Source organism: Sapajus apella, unplaced genomic scaffold (assembly GCF_009761245.1).
Source record: "Sapajus apella isolate SASKATOON/1434 unplaced genomic scaffold, GSC_monkey_1.0 scaffold10, whole genome shotgun sequence".
NCBI lineage: Eukaryota > Metazoa > Chordata > Mammalia > Primates > Cebidae > Sapajus > Sapajus apella.
Genome location: NW_022436950.1, coordinates 26,424,811 through 26,445,471, shown reverse-complemented (window position 1 = coordinate 26,445,471; position 20,661 = coordinate 26,424,811). Strand labels below are relative to the sequence as shown.

Sequence of the window (20,661 nt, the reverse complement as noted above, 5' to 3'; positions counted from 1 at the left end):
ACACACACACACACACACACACACACACACACACACACACACACACCCTAGTATTTATTGAATACATGTATTCCAGATATTTTCTAAAGTATTTTTTATTTCTTAAACTGTAAAACTATCACAGAAACATATTCATGTACACCAATGCTGGTCTTGTTGTTACCAACCTACTAAATAAAAATCAAGATGAGAAATTTTTAAGTCTACCATATAGGAAGTAGAAATGTGGTATTAATATACAACATAATAAATAAGAATACAATAAAACAATGGACAGTTATTACTCAGAGGAGGCAAATACTTTCTACCAATCATAATATTCATAAAAACAGAGATTAAATTCAAAATCATTATATTTCCCTCAATACTCTATACCAGCAGTTCCCAACCTTTTAGGCACTAGGGACCGGTTTCACGGAAGATAATTTTTCCACAAATGAGGGCTGGTGGGGGAAATCGTTTCAGGATGAAACTATTCCACCTCAGATCAACAGGCTTTAGATTCTCATAAGGAGCACACAACATAGATCCCTCACATTCGCAGTTCACAATAGGGTGTGTGCCCCTGAGAATCGAATGCTGCCACTGATCTGACAGGAGGCGGAGCTCAGGCAGTAATGGTTGCTCACCTCACCAGCTGCTCACCTTCTGCTGTGCAGCTCAATTTGTAAGAGGCCACCCACTCACTGGTACTGGTCTGTGGCCAGGAGGTAGGGGACCCCTGCTCTATACTAGTAATTTTAAGCACTAGTTCTTAAAGTTTAGTTAATCTGTGGCACAATCTCTGTTTGGCTGCCATAGCCATTTTCCACACTTCTTTGCTCTGCTCCTGCAAGAGCTATTTTTTACTGGCTTTAATCAATAGGGTCCCTTGTCCTCTGGATTCTGGTTAAGTTTAGTCAATGTGAGACACCAGTAAGAGGCTGGAGGGTGGAAAGAGTTAGGTCAGGGTGTTTATTCCCCAAGTCACAGGTTAGCAAAGGCTACATTCTTCTACTGAAGGTCAGTGCTCAAGACCCTTTCCTATTTCTTTTAATTCCAGTGACTTCTAGATCCCCTTTCCTTTTCAGGTTAGAGCCAGTAATGGCTTCCTACTATTGTAGACCCAACCACCCTTTGTAGATTACCCTTATTCCTAACCATTCTTTTGTGAATATTTGTCTTTTCATGGATATCCCCAAATTTTCCCCATTTGAGTGTCTTGTTGCTTTCTTGTCAGGATTCTGCCTGGTAAGAGTTATTGGTATTAGGAATGGCCCAAAGCTCCAGTCAAAAGGGAATTCAGGGATAGCAGGATGGCCTCCTTACCAGGGAGGTGATGGGACAGTAGTGATGCAAGGCATCTACTGGAAAGATGATTATTCGAATTGTCACTGGTGGTAGCATGGAAGGATACGCGATGCAGGGTAAGGCTTTGGGAGCTGTGGCATTACTTGCTAAAGCAGCAATGGCAGTGTGTAAAGATTATAGCATGACATGGCTGATGGCCCTAAGGAGCATACAGAGGTGAAAGACAAACTGAATGCCTTGAATACTCAAGTCAGAATACAGGAATAATACCACAAAGTTTATGTCAGCTTTAAAAGGGTTCCTTATCCACTTAAGCCTCTGGGCAAATAAGGCTGTAGACCAACTCCAGAATCTGATTTGAAGGGTTATGCAATTGCAATTCTAAATAAAATGGGCAATACTAAGACTACTACTTTTTGGTAATGTGGCAATGATGAGAAAGCAGAGAAACATGGGATGGTAGTATCTTCTCCCTCTCCCCAACAACTTCATTGAGGTGTAATTAATATACACAAAACTGTAGTAAAAAAATAAGAAAAATAAAAAATATTATTTCAACATGTACCACTAGCCATATTTAGGTGTTTAAAAACCGCATGAGGTTAGTGGCTACCGTATTGGACAGCATAGCCCTATAACCATCATCTCTCCCAAGACAGCAAACTAAAAGAAATAATAATTATATGGGTGAATAACAGATATTAACGAAACCATCAGAAAATTGAAAGATGTTAGCAGTGATAATTCATACTATATACCCATTTAAATTGTTTACTAGGTGAATATATGACACTGATGCAGACTTAATCATATCATAATGTTAACTGATGCAGTTTTAGCTGTACGATCTTTCCTGAAGCAGATTAGCATAGTCCCCGACACTAGGCATAAAGCAATGGGCTTGATTTCTGTTTAAGATAATTCATATAACAAAGATAGTCAGAAGCAGTTTTTTCCCTTCATACTACAGGAAAAACATACTTTCACTATCTCAACGTAAGGCTAGGTAAACTCTACTTTCTTTGTCATAACATAGTCTGGAGAAATCTTGTTCATCTTGATATCCCACAAAACAACAAGCTGGAATATTATATTCATAATATAACGTTGATTGAACTTGGGAGCAGGATATGGTAAATACCTGAGATGCCTCAGTAAGAGATACATGGTAGAGAATAGGAGATAAACTTCAAGAGTGTTCAGAGACTTTCAGCATTGGTAAAATTTTATGGGCCAGTGATCTGGGCATTACTGAAACAGATGCTACATATTAAGTGAGAAATTGCTGTACCCTGCACCTTCCTTCCTGAAAAATGAAACACAAAATGTGGTGGCCTCTCTAGATTTTAGAAGCAAGATAGACCACATTTGGGTAAACTTCTGTGGTACATGTATTAGGTAATCAAAGGGCTGTCCAATTTGACAGCAGCCTGGGGTAAGAAAAGGATCTACATCATACTCCTGCCATGATGAAAGCTCCCTCTACCTTTGACTCTAAAATTCAGCAGATGCAATGATTTTTGGAAATGTCTGTGGTAAATGGAGAGGCTGTATGACAACTCTGCCAATGGAAGCCTCAGTGTGGAGATCCCTCATGGTTTTATAGTGAAGACATGCAATCTTCTAACAAGAACTACTCTCCATTTGAAAAGCCACTCCTTACTTGCTAATGAACTGTGGTTAAGACTGTGTACCAGGCTATAGGACACCCAATGACAATGTGGCCCAAACTGTGTATCAAAACCTAGGTGTTATCTAACTCAACATATCAAAAATGTGTACAACAGCATTTATTTGGTAAATTTTTCTTCCCCGAAGCCTTCTTATGCTGGTTGAGGAAGCCCAAGTACAGTGTATGAGCAACTAGCTCAGATGTCCCTAATACCCACTATTAATGTTTCTCAATCTGTTTCCTTCAACCCATATGCATGACCTCATGGGGTATTCTCAGTGACCAGTTAATGAGGATGAAACGGTATGGATCTGGTTTGTAAATAGGTTGCCTGGAATTCAATAGCAGCTGTGACTACTGTGTTTACAGGTCCACTTAAGGGAGCTGGCCCTGAAATACAGTGGCTATCCCTCTAGCAGCCAGAATTTCCTTCAGCTAGTACATTTAACTGTACACTTTTCATAGAAGAGACAGTTAAGGTAATGATATATGGCATGGCCATATGGTCAAAGACTTCAAAGAACAAAATTGGACAAGTGGTGATAGAAGGTCTAGGAGAGAGTTATAAAGATGCATCTTTCAGAATTGGTACAAAATATGATGATATGATATTCCATGTAAATTCTCTCTAGAGGGCATTCACTATAGAGAAGGCTCTTAGTAATCTGAACAAGGTAATCTCATGAATGTCAGACACTTTACCAGGCTTACCTGGTACTTGCTCAGTGGGCCAATGTACAAAGCGATAATGGGAGTAGGGATACAGAAACTGAACAGATTTAATTATATGGACTTCCTCCTCTCCATGACTGATTTAACTACCACCACTGCTAAGCTCACAATTTTCCAGTGCTGAGACCCTGATATGGCACCATTCCTGAGGGAGATCAACCAAGCAGGTAGTTGCAGGTTACATTTGACTCTTTCCAACATGGAGGAGGAAGAAATTTATCCTAACGGGATGTGCCTTCCCTTTCTCTTAAATACATTTACAACTTCCCTCAAGTATGGATTTAACAGAATGCCTTACCAATTACTGTGGTATTCCTTACAACATTGCTTTCAACCAGGAAACTCCTTTTAATGGCAAGACAAATACCATTAGCTCAGATCTATAGAATGCATGTGTCATAACCCATGTATCACCATCCAGAATCAGCTGGCTAAAGGAGTGACGAAATAGCCTACCAAAGGAGTGGTTCATGCATGGTTACCATCTGGGAGGAGTTTGGGTGTGTTCTACAGGATATGATATATGACCAACGTCATCTCCTCCATAACCAGAAGGCATGAGTCTGAGAACAAAGAGGTTAAGGTAGAGGTGGCCACTCTAATAACATCAAATAACCGATTTTAAGGTTTTTTACTCTGTGTCCTGAAACCTTCAGATTGGTGGTTTTAGAGATTTCAGTTCCCAAAAGAAGAACATTTTCTCCAGGCTTCAGAACTCTGGTCCTGCTGTATTGGAAGCTGAGGACACTCACTATCTATTCTGGGCATGTCAAGCTGCTAAACAAACAAGGACTAGCTTATGATTTTTCCAGACTACCAGAATGATTTGGAACTGTTGCTGTACAGCGCGGACAAGAGCTATGCTTGGAACTCAGGCAATTTACTGGGGCATCTCTTTAGAAATACTTATCTAATAATTTTGGTTATTGAAAAACTGTAGTAATGTAAGAAAGACAGGGCCACCGAAGACTCCGAATCTATAAAATTTGAGTCACCTATCAGATAAAGAACCTTATTTAGCCAATGTGCTAAAGAGAGTAAGTGGAAGATGGAATTGAGTGGAAGAAAAAAACTATAATGATCAATTTTGAGCTTTCTGGCCAATTAGAGAAGCAAAAACTATAGCAACTCTGTTATGTTCTATCTATTATGAAGAACATTGGGGATGGCTAATATTTTAGGTTCCAATTGGAAGCATGATTGAATTGGTGTCAGCTCTTGGTGATGTAGTAGCTGGATGCCCCTCTCCAACAGTGACTCTATTAAACACTCTTGAATTACCCAATTTAAATATATCTATTTTTAGATCTGCAAAAATCATAACTTGGTATACTAAATTGCAAAATCAGCACAATGGCAGTTATAAAGATCATGTCTTTATTTATGAAGACAATATAATATGCACACACAAAACCATAATATTAAAAACAACACAATTTCAACGAAAATAAGATGGATGTTTAAAGTTATTTATTACACAAAGTTGAGGCAAAAACATATGTTCATGAAAACCTATTTGTTGTATTATCTTTGGACAACTCAGTAATAATTTACACTGGCTAGAGTACATGACAAGCTAAAGGAAATACCTGTCATGTCCTAAAATTATTTTTCAATAAAGAATACTTTTCATAATAGATTACTGCATTAAGATATAATTTTGATAGCATAATTTAAACATAAAACATGAAATGTTGTAGTTAGAAATAAGTGAATGCCTTTAACTCAGGGAGGAAAGAAAATTATATGCTTAAAATATTTTGGTTTTGTGTTTGCAATTATTTAATTTTTGTAACTGCCCCAAATTTAAGAATATTTAAAGTAGTTTTACACAATTCACATTCACGTTTAAAAACTCAGTACAGCCTTAGGATAAAAAGGGTAAATGTAAAGAGAGATAATACAGTAAGCATTATCTCACCACCTTAGTACTCTCCAATACAATTTGTCAATGTAGATTAAAATATCACTTCCATCATATCTTCATATTACAATTAAAATTTAGTATGTCATTACAAACAGAAGGAACAAATAAAACTGGTTTGAGAGTATTCTATATTAATTTTCTATCATTAACTTCTTGGTTATGAAAATTTATGCTAAAAGTCAATGAGATTCATTAAGATTTCTGATCATTATTTCTCTTTTATGTGTTATATCCTGGCATTCCTTGAAAACATCAAATTTTTTAAAGATTTTTTTCTTTTACTCCTGAGACCCTGTGATATTCTAGATTTTTGGTTATTTATGAAACACAGGAAAGTTTCAGAGTACCCAATGACTATAGTTGGAGAGCTAAAGATACAAGAAGAGTTAAGACTGGAATATAAAATACTCCAACAGCCAATTTTCTGGGTATATTTTTAAGTTTAAAAGAAACAATTTTATTTTCCACAGAGTTCCCAGCCTGAGCACTAAATCAGTAAAAAAAAAAATCAGTTTTCGTTTCCTCTATAGTAACTTGAAACATAACTGCGACATTATACTGGATCTTCACTTATCCTGGATTAATCATATTTATTGCATTCTTAATCATAAAATTTTAAAATAATAGAAAATACACAACAGCTTCCAACTTATTCTAATATATTAAAGTAAGATACTCTTCAGTTGATAATGCTCCTTTTTGCCAAGCCTGTAAGTCTAAAAATGAAAGATACATGCATCCTGCAAGATTTATTAATTATTTAATGTACACCAATAACAATATTGTCTTGGTCATTACTGACTACATACCAAAGCTATGTTACTATTATTTAATAGCACTCTTCTAAATTTTCCTATTTTACTTTTCTTCCCAAGGAGTTGATGACACTTACCTGAATGGGTCCTGAGGTGTCCTGTGAGGGCGTCCCTTCTTCTACAGGCGTAGCTACAGAAAGGACATTTGAACGGCTTCTCTCCAGAGTGTAACTTTATGTGTCTCAGAAGGTTGCCCTTCTGAGTAAAAGAAGCTCCACACTGGTTACAGTGGAAGGGGCGTTCACCTGCAGAAAGGAGAAGAAATGGGAAGGATCAACTAGGATATGTGCAAGCGGCTAATTTGCCATCCACTGTTAACCAAAGCCAGTTCTCTATGCTAAAAAAAAAATCTTCATCTCCCTCATAAGTCTTTTAAACATTTATCTTCCTAGAATTTGCTTTGCTAATACAGTTACCAATGTTTCAAGCTTTACATCAAGTGACCTTTTCCCCTCTATGTAGAAATGTGACAAAAGTCCTATCATTAACTCAAAAGAATAACAAGAATAGCATTTACCATTGGTTGAACAACGAGGTGCTGTCACTTTACTGCCCTACTCACAATTGTATGCTTTCCATAGAATATTTCAATCCCTTCTTACAGTGACAATAATTAGGTAGTATTAATTTTAATTAAAAAATGAAGAAATCAAAGCTCATAGATCAAAGTATTTTATTACACAGAGATAGAAAGTAGCCAAGGTGAGAAATGGACCTGGTTGGTTTGACTACAAAATCTTGTTCTCTTTATTTTACCATGCTATCTCTTTAAAATTGGCAGAAATTTTTAGCTGAAAGAGACTTTTGGTCTAACTCCCTCATTTAGCTGATAAGGAAAGGGTGAACTAAAAGGTACAGCAAATGAACCAGCTTATAAAGTTCATTAGTACAAGATCTTCAAATACAGGCCAGGCTTCTTGATTCTTCTGGTCACGAATAGTAAAATCTTTGACAAAACTTCCAAATAACATCATTCATCCAGACATTTTCTGTATGGTTTTGCTAAAATCATTGTTTGAAAGGAATCTTTTCTCCCTGTTTTTCTATTACTAATATTGCTATAAAGTTTTTTAAGTCTCAATTATAAGTTTGGTCTGTTGCCATCAACTGACTCACCAATGTCATCAAACATAAAAACATGTAGGCAATGAGCAGTAAAATTGGCAAGTAGGATCAAATTGATAACATTATGAAACCATAAAGAGAATACTATTATTTTAAATTCACCTATCTCTAAAGATATACATGAAATAAAATATAAATTCATACATAAGTAAATAGAAAAAATGTATCATATGAAACCTCAAGGTTTAGAATAAAAAGAACATTAAAAAACAATTCTCTTTTGGTTGAACTGGACCATTTCTGTACCTGAGGTTAGATGATGATTGTAATTTTAATAGTTTTTCAAAAAGCTTACACTGAAATGTCATGTTTCATATATCTTTAACTGAAACACACGTAATAATAGTGAATAAAAAAACCTCAAGTTTTTTTGGCCCATTGACATAATGTGAACTCAATGATTCTTTCATTAAAGAAAGCTAAGAGGTATAAAGAAGATAAACTGTGGTCACTTTCTGGCAGCAGCTACTGCAAATTCTACCATATAGATTTGTTATAAAACATAGATGAATTTAAAAATTGATAGGTGAGGTATATCTCAAATTCTGTAGTACTTAGTGTTTCAAGAATGTAATGAGGTACATATCAAAAAAGTGTAATCTGTGTGTATGGTGGAGGTTAAGGTTTTTTCTTAAAAAATCTGGAGCTCTTATGAACTGCATGTACAAGATGACCTATATTGATAATATTGGGTTGAAAAAATTATCTATAATGTTAAAATTCCCTTAAGTGATATCTTCTTTAGTTTGATTAATTTGGTAAGCTCTATATCTCCTTACATTAAGTCTTCCAACATAAGGTCTTAAAATAAATTGAATTTTGGCAGATCTTTTTTATTTTACACATAATATACAATTTGATTCTTTGATTCTCTTTCCTAATAGAATCACAGGCTACAACTTTTAAAATTAAGAGTTTTCCACTCCCTACCCCTGCCATGAAATTACATCATAATAAAAGGGAAGATGAAGGCACTTCTTTCACAAATTAATTTTTTTGAAAAAAAAGGAAAATAGCAAATATATATTATACTTTTCACTCCAAATATTTGATTTTACTTTTAAAACCTGTCTCTGTAACATTTCCCAAGCAAATAACAAACTAGTTCACAAACACTTTGCAAAACAGTTAAATTACCAAGTGTGGTGAACAATTTGAAATCATGTTTGCCTTGAGATAATACTGCTATAGCATGCTGGCTCAGATTTTCTTTAAACCCCTTACAATGTTTGAGTTGAAATATTTCAAAATCCCTAATTCAGAGTAGTTAATTATTATTCAAAAATACAGCTAGTCTAAAAATGAAACAATAATGATAAATCTTTTTAAAAAAGAATTTTAAAATTCACCTAATTGAGTTTTATGAGATTAATGACAAGGTAGTTTAGTTTTTATATTTACAAAATACTCCAGATATCTTCAAATCTTTTTAATAAGAAATTACTTCTGAATTTATATGTTCATCCTCAAATGGGGTAGAAGAAACAAAAGGTGACCTAGGTATATCTGAAAATACTGTTCTGTTGCTGAGTGTGGAAGTCATACTGTATGGATGCCTTCGGTAAGTTCCCATAGGCATGGGAAGTAAAGAAGAACAAGACATGATGAAAGTAACTAGCTTTGTTTGTTTTTTGGTAAGAAAAAGGGGGCATGGAAAATAATACACTTTAATTTCAATCAGGTAAGGCTTTGGGAAATATTGATTTGAATTATGAGTAAGTCTTGATAGACGCTTTTCACATTTGGATACTAATTTTATGGGTTTCCTCATTTTATTAGCCTAATTCCTATTAATCTCTTGATTATATGAAAAGATAATTATCATTTCAAGACTCCAGCTGTTTTACTGTGTTCCAAACTAAAGTTAGTTATAATCACAATGAAACCCTCAATGACAATATTAGAAACAAGGATTAAAACAGAGGGTAATTTATGAGATTTTGAAAAATATACATAGTTAAATTCCAGGAATAATCCAAATATAGGAGTAATATCCATATCTGTCTAATAACAAAAAGTGAATTGACTCAATTTTTGAAAAAGTTATTTCTGTAAAACATTAGCAACCCTTTTATTCATGTCATGGGGTATTTTCTGGCCTCGCATTACAGAGATAAGCATAAAATTATCTGATAATTAAGTAAAAGCTTCAGTTAACTATCTTTTCTCTATGCAAACAGTACATATGCAAAAAATTCCATACAGTCTATGCAACTTTAAAACAACATATCTCAATTATTTCTTTTAAATCATTTCTTCTTTAAATGGTCTGCAATTGGCCCTTTTTGAGTCAGTTTAGACTTTGTCTGAAAAAATATTAATCACGTTCTTCATATGTTAATCAAAGCAAATTTACTAACTGCATTAATAGCGTAATCCAAGTGGAAAACATTAAGTAGTTTATTATATCCATAATGGCTAATCTTCCCCCTGGTAGGAACAAATGTCTAGACTAATAAAACTAGATCTAGGAAAACAGTTAAGACATGGTCATGTATCTTTCATGTCCACATTTCAATCTGTTGTTTTGTTTTTTCTTTTAAATCCAATATACCAATCTACTGGTCCATTTATATTTATTGACGGGGTGAGATTATATATTATTTTTATTATGAAATATATTTCAATATTTTATATACCTTCATAAATACCTATTTCTAGGTTTGCATTTAAATATTCAATTGAAATACATACATATATATATATATATATATACACATATGCATTTCAATTTCTTTTTTGTGCATCAAAGACAGAGGGTGCTCCTATGTTGGGTGGAACAACAACCTACAAATATGCAGAATCTCAAGCATCTGCTGAGTGCCTTTGAGCAAGAGGATGGCTGCACAAAACTGCAATGTACAAAATATGGTGCAGAAAATTGAGTTACAAAGATGGGAGTAGACTAAGGAGAGACAAAATTAAGGAAATTCTGTATTTATAATGTTCCAATTGATTTGTGTTCATGCATGAATTGATTTACTATTTCTATTTGTTTACTCTTCTCTCTATATTCCCAATGAAGAGTGCCTGGAGTATCCGATGACAATATTACCTGATTACTTACTAAAGTAGCAATATCAAATAAATAACATGAAATATATATGTTATTTAAGAAGACACTGGAATAGGTACTTTAGTAGAGTATGATAGAGAAAGAAGAAGAAGTGGATTCAGTTTGATACTCCATGATGTTGTAATGAATTGGGTGGTTGTGCATCATTTTTCACTATCAATATTAGAGGCCAGGCATGGTGGCTCATGCCTATAATCCCAGCACTTTGAGAGGCTGAGGCAGGGGGATTACCTGAAGTCAGGAGTTTGAGACCAGTCTTACCAACATGATGAAACGCTGTCTCTACTAAAAATACAAAAATCAGCCAGGTGCAGTGGTGGGCACCTGTAATCCCAGCTACCTGGGAGGCTGAGGCAGGAGAATCGCTTGAATCTGGGAGGCAGAGGTTGCAGTGAGCCAAGATGGAACCTCTGCACTCCAGCCTGGGCAACAGAGCAAGACTTCATCTCAAAAATATATGTATGTATGTATGTATGCATATATGTATGTATGTATGTATGTATGTGTGTGTGTGTGTGTGTTAGATATTCTATGAACTAAAAGCACTAAAAAATATGTTTCTGAAAGGCATTATAAGGTTTTTGAGACAGATATAAATAATTGGTAAGAGTGGAAAGTTCTAAAATGCAGACTAGTTCATTGTTTTAAGGAGAAAATATTTGGCTAATGACTACATTCTGACTATATTTTTCTCAATTGAGTTTAAGTTAAATAAATGCAGACAGACTTTCTATTCTGAAAATGGTACTAAAGTGGAGTTGAAAATGTCAGGACACACTCAGGTATATAAGCTGGATCATCAGAAATACGTTTAAGTGTCTAGTTTAAAGATATCATATCCACAATTTCAAAGTCGACAAAGCATGGCAGGTATCACAGCTCCTCCGTAAATGGCTATTAGTTTTAAGAAAAATCTAGATCTGAAGATGGGGTAAAAATTTGCATAATACTCCAATAAACACTTATTAACAGAAAAGTGTTGCCAAGTGTACATTAACATACTCCTTGCTGTTATTAGTTGAGTGAGTCTCATATTCCTAGGATTTGTGGAAATCTGTACATCTGTTTATTAACTTTTTCATGCCAATTAGATTATTTTCAAAAATAAAATAATTCAACTCTACCACATTAGTAAAATATCAAAAGGACAGTAGAGTAGGTATGTAATCATTATTGTAATTACAAACTAACAATCTTCATGAATATTGTTGTATCTACAGTGAATCATTGATTAACCGAAATTTTCTAAAAAGTATACTGTGGTCCTTTGAATTTTTTAAATTCAGAACATAAAAGATTAATTAAAAACCTAAACACTGTTTTTAGTTCAGTTTTTAGGCTTAAAATTTAACATTCCATGCAATTCAACTGAAAAAATCATTAGACAGATTTTGTTTTGTTCATATTTTACTAGACAGAAGTTACACATTTGAATGAGTGTTACCTTCTTTAATATAATCACTCTTACATAGTGAATATTACAACTTTGTGGAACTTGCTTTTAGAACTGTAGTTAGAATTACTTCATGAGCATAGCTGAGACACTTTTAAAAATTAAAGAAAAAAACTGCACTAGTAATATAAATATTTTTAAAATATGGTGCTGTTTAAAAAAGAGATAAAAAACCAAAAAGCAAAATGTAACTCACCGTATGACAGGAATAAATGTATATGTTCTAAAGCTGATGATTTTGATTATGATAACACTGATTTTAGTATATAACTTCTCACTGTAATTTTTTTACATATCAGCCTTAGTTTATGGTCATACCTCATATTAAATTCTTGGTATACTGACATACCAAGCAATAGCTTGTTTGAACAAAACCAGTATGGGCATCAGAAAACCCTGGTTCTAGCTTCAGCAATGCCTTTACCTAAATAAGCGATAATGGACAATCATTTGACTGTTTCTTCATGTTAATATGAAAGATTTGGATTACAAAAGACTTTGACCTACCTTATATTGTTAATGTTTTAAGTGTGTAATTATTAAACTATTTAGAAATAAAACTTTTAAATAAATTTATTTATTGTGATTTATATTTCTTCCAAAAGAGTATATATTTTAAAACTCTAAGTTATTAATATTTCACTGTATACTACTACTTTGCATTATAGTGAAAGCCATCATTACCATTAAACCAATTTTCATATGAATTTGAACTTTTTTCGTTAAGAGTCAATGATCCTCCTAGCTTACCATTTACCATCTCATTTCTGTTGCTTTTTAAAAAATTTGGCAAAGAGTTTAAAAATATTTAAATAAGGCCTTCTCATTTGGTTAGTTTTCACAAAAAACTTTTCACCTCTCAAATGTCTAAAAATATAGTCTGAATTAATCTGAGGGCTTTTTCCTCACTCTATCCCAATTTTACATATTCCAACCTGCACACCAGCCACTATTTGTCATATTCAATCCTACATATATTCTTGCAGGAGTTATAACCAACAATTATACAAAGATGGTAGCATCCCTGAACTACAAAAGCACCTGCCTGCTACTGAGATTTGTGGTAGGCAGAGATTGATTAGAAATTGTATTCCAAGGAGTTAACTGGATAAAGTGAAAATTATTCACTCTTTTATAAATGCATGAGTGCCATTTTGTTGTATAAACTCTTATCTACCAAACTATATTACCTGCCCATGCGTATGGTAAAATATGTATAGAAATACAAAAAGATTAAGTTACATAATGAAATTCTCCTATACCTTTTGAACCCTTATCATATTATTGCTATATTAAGAACTGTGGAAACTGAATCCCAAACTTCTTTTCTGATATGCTATTCAGATTTGAAGGCTGGAAGTCAAGACCCAGGCTACTCTCTGTTTTTCTGCAATCCAATACTAGCAGAATTCTGAAAAGGTAGTTTTCACCACTGCCACCCCTGAATAAAAAGGAAAGAGAATAGATGTCAGGTAATATCAACATCAGATGTCACAGGCAGTCATCAGGTTATTCTTTCAGCTGCTTACCAGTGTGACTCCTTTTATGTACCATAAGCACATTGGGCCCAATGCAAACCATGCCACAGACGTCACATTTCAGTTTACCATTCGGAAGCCGGATTCCTCCCTCGCCTTGAAGCTCCTGGACTTTCCTGTTGTCAGCCACCTCACTGCTCTCAATTAGGGGTTCTTCTAGGCTGCTACCCTCATCATGGCCCCTGATCTCATCTTCACGGCTCAGGGGTTTTCTGTCACACTCTTCATCACTCTGCATTTCTAGCTTTACTGAGTTTGCTGTAATTTGAAAAGAAGAAAATAAATTTTAAATACATGTTATATATTCTCACCTACATCTCTTTTCCACTCATTGCCATTCTACTAAATGGATGAAAATGATACATAAAGTAGAATAGGGTTCATCATCAAATGCCATGTTAATACATACTGTGTTCTGTGATATTTTAGTGAAATGTCATGAAAGTGAAGATAGCTCAGGAAAACTCTAGGTAAACAGAATGAGTCTTTATTTCTGCATACATTCGTTTCTTTAGCTTAGAGATTTGCTTTTTAAATAAGTTGTTTTAATAATCCTGGTATTGGCTTTCGAGTCTGTCACTAAGGTTACTAGGACTGAGATAAAATATTGCTTAACACACTGAACTATTCTTCCTTTTAATTTAATGATCATTACATATACTTCATATTCTCTGTTTCACACCAGAGTACTTGTATAAACCTGCTTCTGAACAGAGCAAGAGAAACAATTCAGGCTCTTAATCCAGCAAATGTCTTTGGCATATGAGGATACACTGTCAAGGCAAATGTTCTAAAATCAGACTAAATACATATATTCAGTTTAGAGCTATATAAATGTAGTGCACAGACCTCATATGCTCTTAAGTTACTCTGTTAATTTTTTCTATCTAAAAAAATTACCTATAGAGCATGTTGTTTGAAAATATAAGTATTCTAACTCTAATCTATGCACACCAAAAAACAGCTAATCACAGGAATGGCATAGCATGCATGTACACACTTGCTACTGTTAAGAAATTTAATGCCTTCTGTTTGCTGTTTTTGGATCATCCCACAGAAAAGTTGGAATTTTGTTAGCACAGCCCTCATTCTGGATTGCTGACAGAGTCTTTTCATAAAGCAGAAACAAGCTTTAAGTGACTATCTGTTTTTTTATCCAGTAATATTGAAAATTTCTTAAGAAGTCATATCAAAGTTACTAGGCAAAACAACTTATTTGGTACTACTTGATTAGAGGAAATATTTTCATAAAAAGGAAGTAAGTTCTTTTCACTGCCATTGTTATCTTAGAGAAACCACACAGTCTGTGATTTGTCTTTAGTACTTATTACAAGAGGGTACACTATCAAAATGGCTCTCTCTCCTTTGTGTGCCTCTATTAACAAGAGGCAGAGTGGTAGAAGAGTACTAACATTATAATCTTGAACTAATTATTTAACTGAGTCTCACATTTGCAAAACAGAGATGAATTCAGTTACTGAATGAAGTTTGAGTTGAACAGTTTAGGTATTAAAAGTGAGGACAGTGAGAAACTTAGGTTTAATTTCACCATGTCCTTTATAAAATGGAGATGATAATGGTACTGACTTCCTATGGTTGCTATGAGCATTAAATGAGTAAATATAGGACATGTGCTTATCTTCTATTTTTTTCTGGACATATAGTGTTCTACTTCATAAGGTTTTTGTGAAGATCAATCAACTTACAGTATATAAACTACTCTGAGATCTACAAGGTGATATACATCCTTCCTGGACCCATCTCTAATAGAGTACTGACTACATTGAGTTTTACCCTATTCACAAATTGGTACTACCTTATGGTTTTTTAAAAGAGCTGGGACAAATTTTTTTATTTTTTTATTTTTCTTTTGAGATGGAATCTTGCTCTGTTGCCGGGCTGGAGTGCAGTAGCACAATCTCAGCTCAGTGCAACCTCTGCCTTCTAGGTTCAAGTGATTCTCCTGCCTCAGCCTCCCAAGTAACTGGGACTACAGGTAAGTGCCACCACGCCCAGCTAATTTTTCTATTTTTAGTGGAGTGGAGGTTTAATGTTGGCTAGGATGGTCTTGATCTCTTGACCTTGTGATCCGCCCACCTCGGCCTCCCAAAGTACTGGGATTACAGGTGTGAACCACCATGCCTGGCCAATTTGGGACAATATTTAATCCATATCTATATTGCCAGCATGCTCAAGAATGTTGTGGTATATAGAAGATGTTCAAGGAGTATTCACTGAGATGTTTTATTAACTTAATTAAAGAGTTTCATTGCTTTACATTTGCTTTATGTGTTTAAAGAACCCATAAACATGGCAAAGAAAAAACAAACAACAGAAAAACATTAAGTTCTTTTGTAACCAAGCTCACAATCTTTCAGGCCCTATCTCAAAGGCAACCAGTATCATAATTTTCAAATTCCAAAGAGTCTGAATCCCTTTTATAAATGTAGTGTAATTTGTTCATCCAGTTCATCATTGGAAATTCAAAATTATTTCTTGTTGCTTGCATTTACAGACATTATTTTACAATACCACATAGTTCTTTCAAACTGACAGATTAAAACCAGTACTTTACTATGGTTCTTAAAAAGCATTTTAAATTATGAGTGAAGTTGGACATCTTTTGCCATGTTGAAATGTTCTTTATTTTTTCCCAGAGTTGTTTATCAAAGTTGCCTGCCCATTTTTCTATTAGGTTATCAGTCTTTTCTCAATGAATTTAAGTGGTCTTTATATACTAAGGAACTTAGCCCTGTGTTTATGATGCATTTTACAAAAATGTTGGTTTATCTTTTTATTCAAGGGCATTTTTTGGCATATATGCTAATTTCACATGTTGAATTTTTAAAGTCTCCAGTTATGGCTCCTGGGTTATATATCTTGCATGAATAGTTTTTTCCACAATCTAAGTAATTCTTCCTTGGTATTTTTTCTGGTAAGGAAAACTTTCAAAATCAATGCAAAATGCTATTGCTTATCCCATATAGTCTTACACTTCATTCACAATTGTCATTTAAAATTTAAAAAGAAAATCATTGAAAAGTATAACTTTACATAGCATGACTTTATTTCACTTAGTGTGCATAAAGTTTATCAGAATTCCATTTCAGGAATGAAGAAATACATAACTGAAAGTGTAGTTTTAGAACCTGAAACTATGAGTCTCTTAAATTTCAAAATAGCTCAGAGTTATGAAGAATATGACTGACATTATACTATTAAATGATCTTTATTACCTACTGAGAATATTATAATTGGGAAATTAAAACATAACATCAAACAGATAAAAATGTTATTTTTTAAAAAGTATGAGATACCACAAATATAGTTAGAATTTTCTATCTATAGAAGAATATACTTCAAAAAAGAAAAACATGTATACTCTGCTAAAAAAGAAATAGACAAGAAATAGTTAAGCTGCAGCAACCCCTTCTCTAACAATACTATGAAGAATTATATGTTTATAATATATGAATGTATACATTTTTCTGAACTGACAGTAAATCAATAAAGTGCAACACATTTTAATATACACATCATAGATTAAATTTTGCATATACATGGTGCCTATCTACAAACAAAATCCCAGCATATCTAATTTTAACCCATCTTACTAAAGTTAGGTTGAAATTCTAGAATAAAAAGAAATTATTCTTTGAATATTAACTATTAAATAGAAAAGTTTTCTCCACTCATAGAAACTATTCCATGATTTATTTTCACTAGTTGTTTTTAACTAATGTAGAGCATCTAATATTTTAATTGATTAATGATTACATGTAAGTTGTAAACTTAAATGTACCATAAATTATAATTTATATATTAAGACTTTTATAATATTTGTAGCTATACTATATGATGCTACAACTATTGAATTACAACTATTAATCACTGAACAATAATATTCAGCTCCTTTAGTTTTCAAATCTTTGAAATTAAATTTTTAATCTTCATTACAGGAAATTTCTTAGCATTTATAACTAATTGTTATATCCATATTTTAGTAGACTCAGGTTTGTGAACATACAAAAAGAATAAGTTAATGGAAAAAACTGTTATGATCAAGTTGATGTAGAAAAAGCTTTGAATATATTTCAGGATAAAAATTGCCACATATTTTCCAAACAAAATGCTTCATAATATAAACATTCTTACGAAGTCAAGCTTTTCCCCTCTTCTTTATGCTTTCAAAATACTATTTATAAACACCTGAATGTAATCTTGATGCCATAAAAACAACTAGTTTAATCAATTCCATTTACAAATGACAAGAAGTAAAGAGACTTGTACAGATCCTCTTTTTTAAAGTAACTTTCAGGCCAAACAATTTTCAATTGTAAAAGTTTCTTCAGTAATCATTCTAGGCTCTCTACAGTCAAAGGCTTCATAATAGTCATTGCTTCCAGATACATAATAGTGAATGGATAGTTATACTAGACTTGCCTTTAATTCACTAATATGGCAATAAAGGATAACTAATAAAAGCCTTTACACTGGTAAAAAGGTATAGATCACTGTGAAAAAAAGGTAGAATCTAAAACCAAATGAGGCAAAATCATGTTATTTTGTGAAACTATTAAAAATAAATTAATTTAATCCACTCAATGTCATAATGGACATTTTCTTTGTCACCATTATACTTGAAAAAGTAAAAAAAAAAAAATCCAAATCCAAATTTTACTCACATAAGAATGTAAAGGATAATAAAATATACAACAGTCATTACATACATTTGTAGACTTTACATTCATTCAAGTCATCTACCTTGGCCAATAAAGAAAAAAGACAGCACTGACTTCTCTTTAAAAATCATTTAACCAGTAAATATTTATTAAGTGTTTACTACTTGCCTAATACTTTGATAATAATGATAGTAAATGTTTAAAGTCCAAAGCAAAAAAATAGTATTAACTTAAATAAGAAACTCAAATTAACAGAAGAGTATGTACTCCAAAAATGGTCATGAAAGAGTTCATGAGTAAGAATACAGCAAATATTTTACTAACATATATAACTTGGTTGCATAATAAATTTATTGAACTGAACAATATACAAATGTAAAAATGCATTTCAATAAAACTTGGACATTTTACTTTACTACTTTTTACTCTATAACTTCACGAAGTCATCCACCTATGCAAGACAGCATATGATTTTGTAGTCTGGCAATTTATTTCTTCAAATAATATGAATTCTCAATTTTTAAAATTTTTAAGAAAAAGATCACTTTACATGCATGATAAATATATTATTAATTTCGAATTTTCAAATTAAGAGAATAAATCCTACCCTCATAATTGGAATTTGATTTTTACAAATAATCCTATAATTTTTTAATGTCAGGTTCTGAAAACAGCATATATAGTATCAGAACTGAAAATATCATTTCATACATTTTTGAATATGTATATATTAAACTTCCTACAACTGAAAACTTTATTATTAATATGACCTGATTCTACTAATCTACAAACGAGTTAGTCAAGTTTCCTAACAAGGAAAATAGTGCAGAAGGATTATGATTTATTTTCTTTATTTAAAATGATATATTTATTGATCTTACAGAATATAAAATAAGCTTTCAAGTTTTCTATGAAATTAGTGACTTACTTTTGTTTAGTTGCCAAAGTTCACATTTTAATTTTAATGTTTAAAGAAAGTAAATATTATGGGAATTAAAGAAATATTTGTTTCACAGTGTTGAACAGAATATAGTAAAATACAATTCTTACTTACAAAATGTAAAAAATATGTATTTCAGGTATGATGTATAAGTGTACTTTTTATATGCTTGCTTTCTGTTCCATGAAAATTCAAGTGAGCACTTAAGGGATTTCATAACTTATAAGCATAAATGTTCCTCAGTTTATGCCAGACACTTGAAATGGCGTTATACACACTAATTGAACCAATATGGCTATCTAATAATTTATTGAAGTTGCTTCTATACTAATACAACTCTCTCTCATTTAAACTTTCTAAACAGAAACACCAAACATGATTAAATCCCTGTTAATATCCCAACAGCTGTTTAAATAATGTGTTAGAAAAACAAACTGCCTTAAAAAGTGTGATGTAAAACCCAATTACTTACTAAGAATTTACCAACAGTCTAAACAATTAAAGGAAAAGCACAACAAAAATTATTTTAAGGTATACGCAATCATTTTTTTTTTTTTTTTTGAGACAGAGTCACTCAGGCTAATGGACAGTGGCTGGATCTCGGCTCACTGCAACCTCTGCCTCCCAGGTTCAAGCAATTCTCTGCCTCAGCCTCCAGAGTAGCTGGGATCACGGGTGCCTACCACCATGTCTGGATAATTTCTTGTATTTTTAGTACAGATGGGGTTTTATCATCTTGGCCAGGCTGGTCTTGAACTCCTGACCTCATGATCCACCTGTCTTAGCCTCCCAAAGCACTGGGATTACACGTGTGAGACACCATGCCTGGCTATATGCAATCATTTTTTAAATATCCTCAGCAAAATTCCACACATATATTTGTTCCTTTTGACTGTGGATAAATAGGTAGATGAGTCTTGAAAAATAGCTTCTTCACAACATCCTTAAATAATTTTTTTATAAATGATTGGACATGTCCAGACACTGGTGTCACTAAGCTTCAGCTGAGCCAATTCTGGGTAGCATTCTAAATCTGTACATCATATCACCTCACTGGTCCCTCCATCCTCTTTCTTCTTTGTTCAAAATAGCTATATTACGTACTTCTCAAACCCACTGAAGTTACTCCAGATTAAGATAGCAGTGATTTCTGAAACACTGTTATTATTCCAAGAACAGTGTAGTTGCATTACCCTGCACCTGATGGCAGAAAACCAGGGTCTGTACCACCCCTTCTGCCATTTAACTTGTTATGGCACCTTGGGAAATTTGTTTATCCTGACTCAGTCACTAGTACCATCTAAAATATGGGGAAAAATAATGCTTGATGTTCCTGAAAACAGCAGGCAAGTTAAAATAATCTCTGGTAGACTACAGATTTAGAATCATTTTAATGATAATAGTAATAATA

At 33.2% G+C, this 20,661-nt stretch overlaps 1 protein-coding gene across 19 annotated transcripts in view; it reads right to left on the bottom strand.

Annotated features, from left to right (window-relative positions):
- Positions 1-20,661, bottom strand: part of IKZF2 (IKAROS family zinc finger 2) — a 161,818-nt gene that overhangs the window by 44,762 nt on the left and 96,395 nt on the right. For 14 of the 19 annotated variants that reach the window (XM_032278316.1, XM_032278313.1, XM_032278320.1 and 11 more), the window contains 2 exons: positions 13,620-13,886; positions 6,514-6,681 (listed from right to left, as the gene is read on the bottom strand). In XM_032278316.1, coding sequence (XP_032134207.1) covers positions 6,514-6,681; positions 13,620-13,886 — 435 coding nt within the window. The remainder of the gene's footprint in view (positions 1-6,513; positions 6,682-13,619; positions 13,887-20,661) is intronic. The other 5 variants (XM_032278327.1, XM_032278329.1, XM_032278325.1 and 2 more) reach the window with 1 other exon arrangement.